The sequence below is a fragment of the Plecotus auritus genome (assembly GCF_963455305.1).
Source record: "Plecotus auritus genome assembly, chromosome: 3".
Classification (NCBI taxonomy): domain Eukaryota; kingdom Metazoa; phylum Chordata; class Mammalia; order Chiroptera; family Vespertilionidae; genus Plecotus; species Plecotus auritus.
Window position 1 is genome coordinate 195983434 of NC_137772.1, and position 18187 is coordinate 196001620.

At 40.2% G+C, this 18187-nt stretch overlaps 2 protein-coding genes across 6 annotated transcripts in view; one reads left to right on the forward strand and one right to left on the reverse strand.

The window, feature by feature from the left end:
* Positions 1-18187, reverse strand: part of PYROXD1 (pyridine nucleotide-disulphide oxidoreductase domain 1) — a 56930-nt gene that overhangs the window by 37953 nt on the left and 790 nt on the right. The window contains exon 1 of one of the 4 annotated variants that reach the window (XM_080661248.1): positions 12836-13037. The exons of 2 other annotated variants lie outside the window; for them this stretch is intronic. In XM_080661248.1, the coding sequence (XP_080517374.1) occupies positions 12836-12940 (105 nt within the window). In that variant the 5' untranslated portion in view covers positions 12941-13037. Of the gene's footprint in view, positions 1-12835; positions 13038-18187 lie in introns of those variants that run through there. One more of the 4 variants, XM_080661249.1, reaches the window with a different exon arrangement.
* The window catches only part of SLCO1A2 (solute carrier organic anion transporter family member 1A2), a 36882-nt gene continuing 35090 nt past the window's right edge, over positions 16396-18187 (forward strand). Inside the window, exon 1 of one of the 2 annotated variants that reach the window (XM_080661226.1) lies at positions 16396-16483. The gene's annotated coding sequence lies outside the window, so the exon portion shown is untranslated. Of the gene's footprint in view, positions 16541-18187 lie in introns of both variants that reach the window. The other variant, XM_080661225.1, reaches the window with a different exon arrangement.

Sequence of the window (18187 nt, forward strand, 5' to 3'; positions counted from 1 at the left end):
ATGCAGGGGCCTTAAGGGACTAGTTACTGGCTATGGGCCTATTCTCTCAGAGGAGTTTTCAAGTTTTCATTTCACCATAAGAGACAATTTTCTTAGATGTATATAGAACAAAGAAATAGAAGTCTTAATAGAAATGCAATGTGAAAATTTCAGTTGGATATTTTTTTGGGGGGTGGGGGAAGAATAAAGAGAAGCTTCCAACAATCTTTCAGTATTAGAAATATTTAATAAGTGTATATTAGATTTTTCATATTTTCTTTCTATTGAAACCTTAAAAAACAAAGTGAAACAAAGCAAAACTATCTCATACTGGGTAAAGACTGTTATTCTCAACATTAAACAAGTTCTTTACATGTTGAAAAATATTTATATCCCATTATTCTTTTGCCTGACCTATTTGTCCAGTTCCAAGACAAACTAATTTGACAGGGTCCTATATAAAATAAACCATAGGGCACAGTGGAAGTAGCAGAAAAGCATTTTTATTTGGGCATAATGTAGAGAAATTGTCTGGACTTTGGCGTCTGATAAATCTGGGCTCTATTTTGGAATAACACTTATTAACTGTGTGATCTTGGATGAGTTGGTTCAATTTCTTTTAAAGATATAGGCTCCTTATTTTGAAATATATCACTGTTTGAGAATGCAAAAAAATCTCATCCTATATAATAAAAGCCTAACATGCTAAGTGTCTGGTTGTCCAGTCGGCCATTCAACCAATCAAAGCATAATCTATACTAATAAAAGGGTAATATGCTAATTAGACCAGGAGACCTTCTGGATGTCCTTCCAGAGAAAGCCATGGTGGTGCGGCCTAGGCAGAGATGGTTAGGGCTGATCAGGCCAGGAGGGGAGAGCAGTTGGGGGTGATCAGGCTGGCGGGGGTGGGGAGAAGGACCGTTGGGGGCGAGCAGGCCGGCAGGCACAGTGCTTAGGGATGATCAGGCAGGCAGGCAGGCAGGTGAACAGTTAGGACCCAGCAGTCCTGGATTGCGATCCTACAGGGATCAGGCCTAAACTGGCAGTTGGACATCCCCTGAGGGGTCCCAGTTTGGAGAGGGTGCAGGCCGGGCTGAGGGACACCCCACCACTCCCCCGTGCACGAATTTTGTGCACCGGGCCACTAGTATGCTAATGATATGCTAAGGCCACTCAACCAGTTGCTACAACGTGCACTGACCACCAGGGGGCAGACACTCCAACTGGTAGGTTAGCTTGCTGCTGGGATCTGGCTGATTGGGACTGAGTGAGATGGGCCAGACATACCCTGGAGCCCTCCTGTGGTCCCTCCCTGGCTGGCCAACCTCCTGCGTTCCTCCCCGGCCCCAATTGTGCACCGGTGAGGTCCAGGCTTGGCCTGGCCTGAGCCCTCTCACAATCTGGGCTGAGTGCATGAATTTCGTGCACCGGGCCTCTAGTATAAAGATAAGAGATTTTACAAGTCCTTTAGGGTGGGGAGCTGTACACAGTGGCTAAGAGTACAGTTCTGGTACCCACCACCAACCCAAAGCTAGAATGTAAATTCTACAGGGTTGGGGGATTTTGTCTGTCTGGTTCATTGAGGCATCCTAAGCACTTTGAACAGTGTCTGGCATATAGTAAGTGCTCAGCAAACTTATGGAATGATGAATATTTAGGTAATTGTTGTGGCTCCTCCGTGGGACTTGGTTTATAATTGGTATAACCTGAGGAAGAAGGTGGTGAAGTGATTTACCCAAAGTCAAACAGCCTTAGTTTCTTTATCTATAAAAAGGGACAGTAATAGTAATTTAAAAAATTTTTTATTTTATTGATGTCAGAGAGGAAGGGAAAGGGAGAGAGAGATAAAAACATCAAAGATGAGAGAGAATCATTGACCAGTTGCCTCCTGCACACCACACACTGGGGATTGAACAACCCCAGGCATGTGCCCTGACCAGGAATCAAATCATGACCTCCTGGTTCATAGGTCGATGATCAACCACTGAGCCACACTGGCTGGGTGACAGCTTATATCTTTAAGGATATTAATTATAAGCCAAATTGATATAACTATTTTACTAATTCACATGTTTGAGCATCATGTTTGGATTTCTAATGTACTCTGTGTTTATTTCTTCTGATGGAAATGCCACAGGACTATGACTCAATATGTTCTTCGATATCTCATTCTTCACTATCAATAAATATTTCAAAGCAAAGACATTTCAGCCAGCATAAATATTTTCCAAATAATGTAGGTTTAAGAGCAGCATGAAGAGGAATGACCACTTTTGCTACTATGTTTTCATAAGTGTTCAACAATTAAATAATTTTAAAAGTTTATGAATAGGTATAGATTTAAATTTTATTTTTGAAATTTGGTTATGAATTCAATGGATAGCCTAAATCAATAATAAGGGGAAAAGAGAGTTTTCAAGTATATTTTACATTTTTCAAATGAAAAGGCATTTCTCTTCCAATAAATTGAGAAACATGACCATTTCCTCCATCCCACTCCACCAGAAAACCTTTTTGAAAAATTGAATTTACTCAGTCTCACTTATTATGGAAATATGAGTGGCCTGGTGCATGGATTTGTGCACATTGAAAGGAAATTAATTAGAAGGTGGCCAGTGGGGCAGGACTGGGTGAGATGGACTGCACATGCCCTGGAGCCGACCTCCCGCGGTCCCTCCCCGGCCGGCCACATCAAGGGTGGCATCAGGGCTCGAAGGCCATCTGTGGAGTGAGCAGGGTCCCTCTGGCAGGTGGAGTCCCTCAGCCTGGTCTGCGGGAATCAGGCCAAAATCAGCAGTCAGACACCTTCCAAGGGGTCCCAGAGTGTGAGAGGGCACTCTGCAAAGTTGCTGTCACTCGGCAGCTCCTGCATTGAGTGTCTGCACCCTGGTGGTCACTAGCTACTGGCCAGTCACTTACCCTTTTCTATATATAGAATAGAAACCTGAAGCACCCGGGAGGGGTGTCCCTCAGCTCGGACTGCACCCTCTCGCAGTCCGGAAGCCCTCGGGGGATGTCCGACTGATGGCTAAGGCCTGCTCCGCCCGCAGTTGGTCATCCTTAGCACTGCCACAGAGGCAGGAGAGGCTCCTGCCACCGCTGCTGCGCTCGCAAGCCGTGAGCCTGGCTCAGGGCTTCTGACTGAATGGCACTCCCCCTATGGTAGTGCACTGACCAACAGGGGCAGCTCCTGTGTTGAGCATCTGCCCCCTGGTGGTCAGTGCGCATCATAGTGACTAGTTGTTCTGCCATTCAGTAGATTTGCATATTACCCTTTTATTATATAGGATAGAATTTTTATTTCAATAATTATTTTGTGGAATTTAAATGTTTAATTGTGTAATACTATGTTTAGTTTATTGGGAGATGGAATTCATTTCCTAAAGGGTTTAGTAACTCAAATCAAGGCAAAAAAATTATAATTAATACTGGTGGCCTGGTGCACAAAATTTGTGCATATTAAAAGGGAATTAATTAGAGAAAATATTTTAATATTGCTATTTGCCCTTTCTCTATAATAGGGGTCCTCAAACTTTTTAAACAGGGGGCCAGTTCACTGTCCCTCAGACCGTTGGAGGGCCGGACTATAGTTTAAAAAAAAAACTATGAACAAATTCCTATGCACACTGCGGGCCCGGGACGAGTCGGCTACTAAGCAGGACAGGCAGCGGCACCCAGCGGGCCAGATAAATGTCCTCGGCGGGCCGCATGTGGCCTGCGGGCCGTAGTTTGAGGATGCCTGCTCTATAATATAGGTGTCAGAGATGAAAGAAAATTAGTAAAATGTATATGAAAATCTCCCTCCTGTCAGAGTCTGGGGTGCGCCCCTGGGACCCAGAGTCAAGCCCCGCCCACCCACGCACGCCTCGAAATCGCATGAGACCCAGACCCGGCTGGCCCCACCCCCGCAGGGTGGGGGACGCAGCCTCAGGTCCCCCGGCCCCAGCACGAGGGCGCGAGGGTGTGAGGGCACGAGGGCGCAAGGGTATGATGACCATTTGCATATTAGCTTTTTATTATATAGGATGTTCTGGTATAATGAAAATGTTTATAATTTATAGCAAGTTATTGTTTTTAGTTAGATGGCACACTTGCTTAATCCATTGTCAACTGAAGATGCTGGTGGTAAGTGTTATTTTCAAAAGATAAGAACTGTTAAGCTCTGAGCCAGCACAATATCAAGGACCAAAGTCAGAAACTGCTCAAGTAGCCTAATGTTCTCTAGGTTGTGTTAATAAGCTCAAGCTCCTTAATCATGAACTAGGAAATTTGTGGAATAAAGGATGATTAAGTCCTAGTTTCTGCCCTTAGGAACCTAACAATTGAGAAATCTGTCAGTCATACAAATACAGTAATAGTATAACAATATAGTATTTTTTATTATAACTTAAGTAGTAATAATATAATACTCTGATTTTATATGAATCTAAAAGACATCCTCAAAGCATGATGAGAGTTAAGTGGGTAGAGAACTCATGATCAGTAGAGAAATGATGGAAGTTTCTTGACTTTGTCATTAAAAGATTTCAAAAGGTTGCACTCCAGACAGTTGCTTAATTTAGAGGGAATGGAGGGAAGAATCAGAGAGTGTGAAAGAAGAAAAATGATGCTACCAGTTAAATAGAAATAACTAAAACAACCAAAGAGTTTGTCCATGCATAAGTATATGAAGAGAAATGATGTGCAGTAATTCTGGGAAAGAGAATTGGGGTTAATTTATAGAGGGACTTGAATGTCAGGCTTATGAATTTGATATATTTTAGTTGTTAAAAACAAGCCTTTCAAAAGTTCTGCATAAAAAACTGATGTGGTAAGAATATTGGTGAGCACTAATAATGCCTACTAAAAGTGCATTGAGTATAAGCTGAATCTTTCCATAGCTTTGGGTTGTGTGTATGTGAAAGGAAAAATAATGGGTGGATCAGAATAGTTTATATGAAAAGCTCACCCTGAACTCAGCCAAAGGATCTTTGGACTCACAGGCTTTTCAACTTGTAACCAAAAGGTATTCTTTAATCTAAGCATACTACTACTAGGTAATGATATTCAGGATCCAGGGAATACGACATTATTGCATAACTAGAGGCCTGGTGCACAAAATTCATGCACGGGGGGGAGGGTCCCTCAGCCCAGCATGCACCCTCTCCAATCTGGGACCCCTCGGGGTATGTCCAACTGCCGGTTTAGGCCCAATCCGGCAGTCGGACATCCCTCTCGCAAGGCTCCTAACTGCTCACCTGCCTGCCTGCTTGATTGCCCCTAACTGCCTCTGCCTGCCTGATTGCCCCTAACCTCTAAGCCTGCCTGCCTGATTGCCCCTAACCTCTAAGCCTGCCTGCCTGATCGCCCCTAACCACCTCTGCCTGCTGGCCTGATCACCCCTAACTGCCCTCCCCTGTCGGCCTGGTTGCCCCTACCTGCTCTCCCCTGCTGGCCTGGTGGCCTCTAACTGCCCTCCCCTGCCGAACTGATCGCCCCTAACTGCTATCCACTGCCAGCCTCTGCCTTGGCCCCCGCCACCGTGGCTTTGTCCGGAAGGACGTCTGGATGGATCTCTGGAAGACATCTGGACTAATTAGCATATTACCCTTTTATTAGTATAGATGTCTTCTCAAAATGCTCACGAGAATTTCCAGAAGTTTTAAATGTGGTCTTACCAAATCAGTTCTTTGTTCTGGCTCCATGTTGCAATGTGGAAGATAGAGAAATCATTTGTGTTTCTAATTGTGCAGTAAAATAGAATTTGTAGTGTGTATATAAGTGTTTAGAAGCTTAACTCACTCTCAGGTTACTGAAAGCTGCCGTAGGCACAATGAGAAAGGTTGGGATAAATTTAATCATCAAAACTCACTGTTGATATCTCCAATTACATCAATCAAGTTACACTCTTCATTGTTTTCCCCAGGTAATCATGAGAAACCAGGGGAAGTGTTTGGCAAACTCCATAGCAGTAAGACTTTTCCAACATTTATATATTTAGTCTTAGTCTCCTACTGGCATGCAAACATCAACTAAGAAACTAATACTGGGTTTGTTCAAATGTTTCACTTTGATAAAAAAATTAATGAATAAAATTTAGAATAACCAACAATTAATATCTGTTGTATCAATGAAATAACCTCTTTCCTTCTTAGAAGTCTCCCAGTTGGAATAAGTTACATAGGCATCCTAACTACATTCTACTCTTTAGCAATGGAGGTTATTAAGTTACTATACATAATTCTTCTTGTATTATTCCTGGTAATTGTGTGCTACTCTATACAATATCCTTGAATATCATATGCATCCATTAATAATTTGTTAACTCTTAAAAGATAGATTGGAGAGTTGATATAGATGTGATATGCAATAAAATTTTATTGAAAGTAAACAATTATGGGAAAATTTTAAAATAAGTTTTAGAGACTGTAATTTAATTGCACCTTACTCAATGTAAAATATTGGGCTTATCCTGGCCAGGGGGCTCAGTTGGTTGGTGCATCGCCCTGTACACCAAAAGGTTGCAGGTTTGATTCCTAGTCAGGCCACATACGTAAGTTATGGGTTCAATCCCCAGTCAGGGCATGTATGGGAGGTAACTGATCAATGTTTCTCTCACATGGATGGTTCTCTCTCTCTCTCTCTCCCTTCCTCTCTCTAAAAATCAACAAAAAACATATCCTTTGATGAGTATTAAAATAATAATCAACTACCTCAAAGAAAATAATAATAAATAACTGAGTTGAACTGATAATTCTATATAATAAAACCCCAGCAACCAAAATGGCTGAACAACCAGAATCACCAGAGATCAGAATGACTGTGGTCCCTCGCCCAGGCCAGCTCCGCCCCCCACCAGGGACACCCAACCCTGATCCGGGGACCCCATCAGGGCAGGCAGGCTGGCCCCCACCCATGCACCAGGCCTCTATCATATATAACAAAAGGGTAATATGCAAATTGACCTTAACTGTGGAACGACCAGAACGACTACTCAACCAGTCACTATGAGGCACACTGACCACCTCTTGGTCCCTTTCCCTGGCCAGCAGGCTCCGGTTGCCCAATGGCAAATGGGGAACTGGGGTGGGTGGTGGTGGGGGGTGGAGCTGGGAGGTGGTTGGAATGGCCGACCTCTCAGTCCCTCCCCCTGACCTGCAGGCTCCAATAACCTTATGGCAAATGGGGAACCAGGGGTGGGTGGTGGCGGGGGGGAGGGCGGGGCTGGCTGAGGGCAGCCAGGGAAGATGGCCCTGATCACAGGCCAGACCTAGTGACCATACCTGTGCACGAATTTCATGCACTGGGTCTCTAGTAAAGAGATAAAAGAGTCATGTGACTTGATCATTTGTGGCTTGATACAAGACTTATAGAGCTTTGGGAGAGCTTTATCGGGGATCATATATGTAAATTACTACTTATTCTGGCAGTCTAAAGACATATTACAGTAAAGGGAGAGCAGCCATTCATCCTATATAATAAAAGCATAGTATGCAAATTGACCCTCGACTGGGAGGTTGTCAGGGAGTTTGACAAGGGGCAGGGCTGGCCGGGGGAAGGGAGGGAGATCTTGGCCGGTGGTGGCAGGAGGCCCCGGTTGGTGGCGGCAGCAGAGGCAGGCAGGCAGCCAGGGGAAGGGAGGGAGGCCCCAGCTGGCAGTGGCAGTGGCAGGCGGCCGGGTGAACGGAGGGAGGCCCCGGCTGGCAGCTGGCAGCTGCTAGGGATCCTACCAGTGCATGTTTTCGTGCACTGGGCCTCTAGTTTAGTCATATTTGGTCCGATTGAGATCTACTGAATCCACATTACTGTACTGCCCTAGATACATGTATGCACTACACATTCAAAACATAGTTTAATTCAACATTAGTAATTTCAGGGGTAAAAATAAGGTAAGATCATGCTAGGTCACAGGGAAACACATATTGTTGAGGCATATGCACAAGAAACAATAAATGTGCCTGGTCAGCAATAATACATGCTAATGGTGAAGTATGGACAATTATTGCAAATGGAGTTAGAAAAGCTGATAAAATGGTCTCAGGCTACCACTTGGCCTCAATATCTAATGCACCACTTTGTACTCTGTAGGTAGCAAATAAATTATACTTGGGGTACTAGATCAACTTGGGCTAATTTATGTACATATATTGACAATGAAGTTGTTTTTTAAAAATATTTTTTTGTTGATTTCAGAGAAAAAGGGAGAGGAGAGAGAGATAGAAACATCAATGATGAGAGAGATTCATTGATCGGCTGCCTCCTGCACACCCCTCACTGGGGATCAAGCCCGCACACTGGGCATATGCACTTACTGGGAATCGAACCCTGACCTCCTAGTTCATAGGTCAAGGCTCAACCATTGAGTCATACCGAACAGGCGACAATGAAATTTTAAATAAATTTTTTTAAAAGTTTTTTTACTTTCAACAATCACTTTCTTTCCCATTCAAATTGCAAAGAGAATAAAACCACTCTGTATCTTAGAACACTCTTTATCTTTCAAAATGATATAGTCTTAACAGATGGGGTATAATAATTCTATATAATAAAAACCCAGCAATATATAATGCCTTTTTTCCTATAGTTGGAAATAAGTCTGAACTTGGGATTAGTCATGTTACTATAAGCTTCACACAAAGAGTGAAGAAAATGCTCTACCTTATATAGGGGATGTACATGGGCAATTCATATAACATACAAATGAGCCTACTATTGATGGCACAATAGCATGTGTATGGCTTACTAGCTCATCTTATTTACAAATGAAGTGCATTGGAAAATGTGGGTGTTTCTTTCATAGTGAAGTACAGCCTTGGTTATATTTTTTTTGAATTCAGAATTTATATATATATAAAATCTAATGATGCTGGATGTTGGGTTATACAACAGGCCAAATTCCAGCCAAAGGGAAATTTCTTTGGAATCTATAACTAGGTATTTATCACTGCTAGGAAGATAGCTGTGCCAGTGGTTTTTGCTGAAGCAGGGATAAAATATAGTCATTATTCTACCAATGTTTTCTTTTGTAGATCATAACTTTTCAATATAAGGTCACATAGTTGGGAGTTATGGTTTGATATATACTTTTTTTTTTCATAAATAAGAACATATTCAATGGCCCTGGCCAGTGTTGCTAAGTGGTTAGAGTGTTGGCCCATGCATAGAAGGGTCACAGGTTTGAATCCCAGTCAAGGGCATGTACCTGGGTTGAGGGTTTGCTCCCTACCCCCAGTCAGGGTGTGTGCAGGAAGCAACCAGTCAATGTGTCTTTCTCACATCAATGTTTCTCTCTTGCTCTCCCCCTTCCTCCCTTCCTTCCAATCTCCCTGAAAAGCAATGGAAAAAAGTAACGTCTGGTGAGAATTAACCAAAAAAAAAAAAAAAAAAAAAAGAATATATTCAATGAATTCATTAAGGTATACTGTGTTCGGATATTTGTGCCACATCTTTGCAGGGTGTTATCTCCAAATTGGCTCCTCACCTTTGCCTTCAAAAGATTATTGCATTGCTCTATCAGGTTGGTAGCTTCTGGATAGTCCAATATTTAATAGGACCAGTGGATCTCATGGTATTGTGTCTATCATTGAACCTCCTTTATCATAAAGTAGGTCCTTTGGCCCAATGTAATGGTTTGCAGAATCCTATGTTGGAAGACCAAACATTCCATAAGCACCTAGATTATGGTCCAAACCGAGGCTCTGTGAGCAGGAAAGTAATTTCCACAGATAGATTATGTACCAGTTCCAGTACAGAGGAATCGATAGCCCTTTCAGGGTGGAAGGGTCTCAATGTAATCAACTTGCCACCACAAAGCTGATTGGTTTTCTCATGTACCATAATAAGGGCTTAGAGTTTGTCTCTGTTTCTGGAAAGTTGGATATTCACTAGTCACTGATAGTAAGTGCTGAATGAGAAATGTTGGAGAATAATGCATTTGAACATTCTTTTGCTTAGCCTGGGTAAATGTCACACATTTGTGTATCAACTATTCAGACCTTGACATTGCCTTTCTGAGTATGCTTCCATTTCAGTTAGCTCCCCTTTCACCCTTAGAATAACAGCCTACTTAACTAGCTGTTCTGTGGCCTCATCACATCAAAAACGACTCTTTTTTTTTTATATATATATTTTTTTATTTTATTGATTTTTTACAGAGAGGAAAGAAGAGGGATAGAGAGTTAGAAACATTGATGAGAGAGAAACATAGATCAGCTGCCTCCTGCACACCTCCCACTGGGGATGTGCCCGCAACCAAGGTACATGCCCTTGACCGGAATCGAACCTGGGACCTTTCAGTCCACAGGCCGACGCTCTATCCACTGAGCCAAACCGGTTTTGGCTAAAAAACGACTCTTCATTGGATACCTTCCACCAGGAAATGCATCTGAATTTTTTTCTTTCACAGTAATGTTTTATTTGTATAGCTTTCTAACCTTGCCAATTAGTCAACTTTTTATTTGTATAAATTACTCATAACATGGCACTCCATGTAGGGTCAGTCTGTCACTTCCTTCATTTTTCCTTTACTTGTATATTCAAACTCAACTTCCTGGTTTATAATTTCAATTCTGTACTTATTTGCTGCTTAGATTCCTTTACTCATTGCTGAATCAAAATTGCAATTCCAAATTTTAGGTAAACACATATATCTATTTATCTCTCTTCTTTTCTCTTTGTATTGAATGTTTTTGGCATAAATCACATAAAGATATTGATGACCTACTGTATCAATTCATATTATCCAATCTGACTCAGTCTAGTAATTAATGCTATTCACAAATCTTTTTACTCAGTTTCATTTAACATTCTGTTTTAATCTCTCCTTTTTAACTTTTTTCATTTTATTAGGGTCTTCAAGCATGTCCCTGACCAATTTGTTTTCTGCTGACAAACATGCCTTTCCCAGTGATAATGTGATAGTCATTCCACATATTCTCTTCCTTTTACCCCCAGATTTCCGCAGATTTCAATAAACTTTGCTCTAACATAACCCACATCCTTCCTCACACAAAGAGTACCCACATATATCTATATAAAACCCTAATATGCAAATAGACCAAATGGTGGAACAACCTGCGGAACAACCATTTGGTGGGGGGTGGGGCTGGTGAGCGGGTGGTGCCAGGCCGGCCAAGGCGGGTGCCAGTCATCCCCCCCCCCCATCGCCCTGCTGGTCACCCCACAGATTAGCTCTGATCACCAGCCAAGCTTAAGGATCCTACCTGTGCACGAATTTCGTGCACTGGGCCTCTAGTGAATATATACAAACTTGTACAAATGTGCATAGCCAATCTCACTAATAAGTGAGAAAGTGTTAAACAGCAAAGCAATCAGTTGCTGTAAGTGGGGAGGATGTTTAACAGTGATAGGGAGAATTACAACACACTCCATGTTTTTGCTGAGTGGAAGAAGAATGTTTGTCTTGGACTCAATCTAGAAGCTAACCTTCTAGCAAAAAGCACATAAGGAAATACAAATAATTACAAAACAAAACAAATACAATATATATAAAAAGCGAAAACAACAAAAACAAGTCTAAAACTTTTCCATTGCTTCAGCTTAGTAGAGAACACAGAGCAATCCACTGGAAGACAAAGAGTGCTCAGAACAGATGAACTTGAGCAAATCACAAGGCACCTACAAACAGAGACACTCATCTCATCATTCCTAGTTAATCATTAGAAATATGCAAGCTGTGTGATATAAAATTGAAAGTAACAAATAAACAAACAAAAGAATAAAACTCATAGACACAGAGGATAGTATGGTGGTTACCAGAGGGAAGAGGGGTTGGGGGCAGTAGTAAAGGGTAAAGGGGGCCAAATGGATGATGATGGAAGATGATCTGACTTTGGGTGGTGGGCACATGATGCAATATACAGATCATGTATCACAGAAATGTACACTTGAAACCTACATAACCTTATCAACCAATGCCACCCCACTAAAGTTAAAAAGTTTAGTTTAACTTTAAATTACTAAACTAAGAAAGGGCATGAATTTATTGAGAAACACATCCAAAGATAACATGAAATTGTATTAGGAGTCAAATATATTGGAGCAAAACAAAATCTTCTTGATATAAGAACCCATGATAAGAAATTATCTGAAGTTGGTAATAGAGAAAAAAAAATGTTTTCCCAGAGGAAAAAAATAAATGATTTCAGTACTGATCAGTATTGGTCATAGTAGAAGATGGTATTGGATTGAAATTGGGGGTGTCAGTATAAACCCATATTTAATATCTACACATTTACCTATACCTATATTATTTACCTATATTTGTAAATACAGACATATTTCCCAAGTATACATATATCTCTATCTTAGTTTTTAAATTTTATTTATCACTAAAGGAGGGTTAATTTTTAAAAAAATGGTTAATTTGAGAGTTGTGTCAAGGAAAGTGAAAAATGAGCCTAAAACATACTCAGGATTCAGAAAGGAAGGAAGCGCCCAAACACAGATGGGGAGATAGCAAGAGGATTCAGGAACCGGTTTTAAGGGGCTTCTACCAGCACCTATCAGCAGGCTATAGGAACCAGCTTGAAGAAGCTTCTAGTAGAAAATTTGAGCATGAATGTAAATAATAAAGGCAATAGGTTAAAACCCATCGAATAAAATAAAAGCTCATGAGGAGTCCATACTGAAATAAATGACTAAATAAATATTGAAAGAGAAATGGAAGCTCTTATAATAGACTATCAACCAATAAATATAACATTAATAATGGGATGAGAAAACCATCAATGGATTTACAACTAATGAGGATGAAACAGGATATTTATGTAGTCTCAAAATATCTCCATAGAAATTACTTATTCATTACAAAGGGAAAAATAATAACTATACTGAAAACACTGGTACACACTCTAACCTGGGATGGAGAGTGCAAACTCTGTAGACTGGCAGGCGAACCGGTCCAGGCCTGCGGGGCCAGCAGGAAGGTCTCAGCGTCCAGGTCGTCTTGCCCTATTGTCATGCGGAATTGATAGCCTCGCTCCACTCAGCTTGGGGCTGAGCCCTCCCTCTTGCCTCTTCCTGGACCGGGAGGGGAGGGCAGGGTGCCCAAAGCTGGCGGCTGCTGGCATTTTACGCGAGGGTCGCCCACCAAGAGGAGGAGGAGGAGGAGGAGGAGGAGGGGGAGGAGGAGGGGGAGGGGGAGGAGGAGGGGGAGGAGGAGGGGGAGGAGGAGGGGGAGGAGGAGGAGCCTTCTCCCTGGGGAAAAGGGAAGCAGGGGTATGAGGGGTCAATAGCGTCCTTCCTGTCGTCAGTTGATTTCTAATGAACAGGGTCAGGACACTGTTTTTTCCCGCTGCCCAGTTTTCTCCTAATGGGGGAATGGATGTGGAGAGAATAAAATACTGGGACAGAATGACATCATGTGTCTCCAGATGTCACCGACTGAGGAGGACGTAATATCACTTCAATGGTATTCCTGTCCAAAGTGTGCAACCAAAACCTAATTATGAAGAAACATCAGACAAACTCCTACTGAGGGATATTTTACAAAAACAACTAATGTATACTCTTAAAAAATTTCAAGGTTAAGAAAAAAAACAACTGAGTAATTCTTCCTGATCAAAATAAACTAAATGCAATGTATGGTGCTGGTTTAGATCCTGGGCCATTTAAATAAAAAAAGACACACAAAAAACTATAAGACATTATCAGGACAATTGGTAGAACATACAGTATAGTAAACCATGGATTAGACACTAATATTGAACTAATGTTTAATTCTCAGACTTTGAGGATTGCATTCTGTTTATATAATATAGAATATCTTGCTTTTAGGAAATATACACAGAAAAAAATTAGTAATAGTTAAAGGACCACAGTATCTCCAGCTTATTCAAGTTGGATCCCATTTCCACAAGTTCTGCATCTGAGGATTTGACCAACTGGATATTTGAAAAATGTTTGAAAAAAATGTGACATTGTTACTGACATGTACTATGCAGTTAGGCCTATGATGGTTGGGTCTGTACTGAACTTGTATGGATTTTTTTCTTGTTATTATTCCATAAACAATACAATATAACAACTATTTATATAGCACTTATGCTGTATTAGGTATTATAAGTAATCCAGAAATGATTTAAACTATACAAAAGACTCTGCTTAGGTTATGTGCAAATATTATACCATTTTATATAAAGGAGTTGAGAAACATAGGATTTTGGTATTCTCGGTGGGGTGTCCTGCACCCAATCCCCTCGGTACCAGGGGACGAGACTATATACAGAAAGAATGAGAGAGAGAAAGCAAATAATGCAAAATGGAACCAATTGGTGAATCTGAGTAAAGAGTACATGAAAATTCTGCAATTGAGTCAATTAAAAATCAGTTGATTTAATGACAAAATCTCACATCTTATTTGGTATCACATAGAGATTGCAGTATCTACATGTGTAATGTCCAGAGCTGGCCATTGCAACTAGTTAAATCTCCCAAATTCTCTATTACTGAGAATAAAAAGAGCATTAGGATTGAAGGTATATTACCCAATAATATACGTAGCTACCTTCATTGAATGTTGATTGTTAGCATCCTGTTACATATTTACTGTATATTGTATTACTTAACTCTACTCCAACTGATTATAGCTGTGTTAGTCATTTGTTTTTTCTGACCTCACATGTTTGTTTGTTTTTTCTCATCCTCTGATCCTCTCTTTATCCCAAGGGACTGTCTGGGAAAAGAAAATTTCCCAGGCTCCCTTGCATCTGATTTCCTGTTAGGTTATCAATGGGAGGCATTGGTGTGAAAATGGAGTTGCAGAGAAGGGAAAGCCAGGGCATCTCTCCCTCTACACTTTTAAGCAGTGCCTTGTCAGTTAGCAGCTGTGTGTCCTGCATCTCAGGCCTTTTCTCTTAGGAGTGACTTTCCACCAGTGTAAATCTGCTGGTTTTTTAATTCTTTGATACCTTTGTAACTAGTTTCCTAGAATGTAAAATTCTTCTATTGAATTGCCTTTCCTGGGCCCTATTTTTTCCTGTCTTTGTTTTCTTGTCTGATATAAAGACAGATACTATCTTCATTGTATGGATGGATAAGAGACTTGTACAAACATCACACAACTAGTTTAACAACAGGCTTTCAAACCAGTTGTGCTTCATTTCAAAGCTCAAGTACTTACACTACTACACTGTATCCAAATGATATTCCAAATGAACATCCAAATAGTTTTCATTAACCATCTTCCGATTACTTAGCTCCAATTGTTTGCATTATGGCACTAACTACCTATTATTATCATTTAATTGTCTATCTCTCCCAAGAGTTGGTGAGACCACTTGCGAACAAGCACATATGTTATTCATCTTTGTATCACTACCACCAACTACTGCGTTTGGAATGTAGCAGAGCTTTAATAAATATTTGTGAAATGAATGAATAATAATCACTGCCATTTACAGAGTGACTATTTTATGCCAGCAGCTATGCTAGGGATTGGTCTCATGTGAAATTTATAACTCAATCTTTATACTTATATTGCAAGTCAGGAATAAATATTCCAGTACCATAGATAAGTTAAAAAAAAAGAAGGCTCAATGCGTTTAAACAACTCACAACTAAACTAGGCTAAACCCAAGCTGACTGGGCCTCAAGGTCTGACATTTTTTTATTATATCTAGCTGCCTTTCCATATTCATTAATGCGAATGGACAAATACACAAATAAATGGGTTGGGGGGGATCTGAACATTTTAGATTTTCAGTTATTTTGGGAGCTTTATAAACAGATAAAAACTCCTTTCTCTATGAGAAAAAGGAAGAGTTTGGTATTTATTTGGCATAATTAAGTGAAGGAACATGTTTCTGTAACCAAAACTATGTGTATGCAGGCAAAAGGACAAAAAGAATTGGGGAAATTTTTAAAAGAAAAAAAAAATAGTTTAAATTGCCAGTGTGGCAAAGATTGGCAACTCTGATAATAACCTGATCATTCATTAGCATTATTTGCATTGGGTATAACACTGATGATATTCACCACCAGTTCTCCTGAAGAATTGTGAAGTCGAGTATCAGTTTGGCTTTTCCGTGTCTTGGTCTTTTACCAGAGTCAGGCAGTAAGTTATCTAAAGTAACAGAGTAGATATATTTATTTTGCTTGTGTTTCTGTGCATTTCACCCTTTGGTTGGCATGGAGAAATCACAGACATGGCCATATGGCTCAATTAAGTTTCTCCTTTTGTTTTGCCTAGAGTGATGCATCCCTGTTACCTCCTCTAATCATGAGAAGTAGAATAATACCTGTATTTATAAGGCTTATTTGCAGAATCCAATATTTTATTCTTTGATTTCTGATGAAAATGAACTAATAGAAGTAAAATAATTTTTGTAGGCATTATACAAAGAGTCATTGTTGGTTCTCCATGTGCTCCATTGGCACATGCTTGCTTGGTTTGGTATTGGTTGAATTATTTCAGCTGGCTACTCCCAAGAGGCTGTCCTTTTCTTGCAGAGGGAGAAGCCATTTGAAGATTCTGGAAATAAACAATTTTCTTAAGATGTTGCTGGTATGACTCTCTCTTTTTTTCCCCCAGAGAAAGGATGTTCTCCTAAGTCTTCTTCATGTATGTACTACTAGTTTTGCCATGATAAAGTAAAGCCTTTATTTTATTAATTCAATACTATGATGCAAAATTAAATGTATGCATTTCCCAGTCTTAAAAAAAATAATGTCTCTATATCTAACACAGGGGAAAGAGCACAAACAAGGTGCTTTATTTGTTTTGTAAAAAATTGTATTCTTTTGTGATTGAGATTTGGTAAGGCTGGCAACTAAGGAGTGTCAAAAACCTGAGTGCAGCTGTTCAGAGTTCCAGTCACGCAAGATGAAAAGTTCTAGAGACCTGCCATCCCAAAATGCGTATATAGTTAACAATTCTGTAATGTGCTGTGACTGCAATTAAAACAAAACTAAACAAAACAAAAAAGAAACCCAAAGTTGTGACCAGTAGACATGGAAGAAATGCAACCACATTTTTGTGAGAATGCAAACTGAAGAATTTCCTGCTCCCCCTTGAATGCTAAGAAGGGGTTAGAGAAATAAAATGCTTCTCCTCTTAATAAAGCTTCAGCAAGTCATTTTCATTAGCAGTGACGATTGATGAGGATTTATCTGTGGCACTGTGGTCCCAGGAGCAAACGTCACCATGTAAACACCCTGTGCTAACAAAAGGGGATTGTTCACATGGCTGGCACTTGCCCTTCTCAAGGATATGAAGAAACAATGCATGTGCATGCTTTCTCTGATTTGCAGCCAAAATGCTCAAAGTGATTGTGATGTTAACTATTGGATTTCATGAATTTTATTAAAGAAACAATAGATTTTACTGTTAATTAATTTGTTTTTCTCTATTAAAGTGTGTATGAAAAGCTAAAATGTTTTCACTGTACAAGCTGGCAAATTAGGAAAATGTTCAGTGTTAATTGAATCACATTGAATTCATTCCAAGTGCTTAGTTTCAAACTGCCTTTTATCTCAGTCAACACGTTTGTTTATAAGACATCCTTCAAGAGAGCAAACACATTTTGAAATAAGTCTTTGAGGCATGGTGATAAAATGTGCTCAAGATGGTTCCATAGTGTCACGATGCGTAGAAGGAGCTACAGTATTCTACTATGGGGTGATCTTCTGTGTCACTAACTTTACCTTCTATGTCCCCGGGTCTGATAGGAAAACATAGGCATTTAGAAGAGTCACGTCTTTAGCCACTAAAAAGAATGAAGACAACTTTGACATCGAAGAGGAATAAGTTCTCTTCCTCCCTTATTGTTTGATTGGGTGACTATATTGGGCTCAGGTATTGGCAAGGAGAGATAGAAGGAAAAATGAAGGGGAGTGAGATTGGGTTCTAAATCATGAGAAGGAAGAGGAGAGAGCAGTTGAGAGGTTTATGTATAATAAAAGCATAGGTATTACAGGTGAGGGCCAAAGAGGAGCAGTTTCTATTCATTTGAAAAATTATCCAAATTCTCTCATTTTTTTCAAAACTAGCTCTTGCACTTGAACTTTGGTTAAGGTGATTTGGCATTTTATGTGGAGATTGCAGTATGAGTTCATCTGTGGGGCCATTTGGAATCGCCATTAATGATATATGAATTTTTTCATTTCTTACATACCAAAACATTTGTAATTTGATCACACACTGTTTAGTTCTATTCCAGTGCATTTTATTTAAAAGTTTTACCATTCCCAATTAAATTATAGGTTTCTT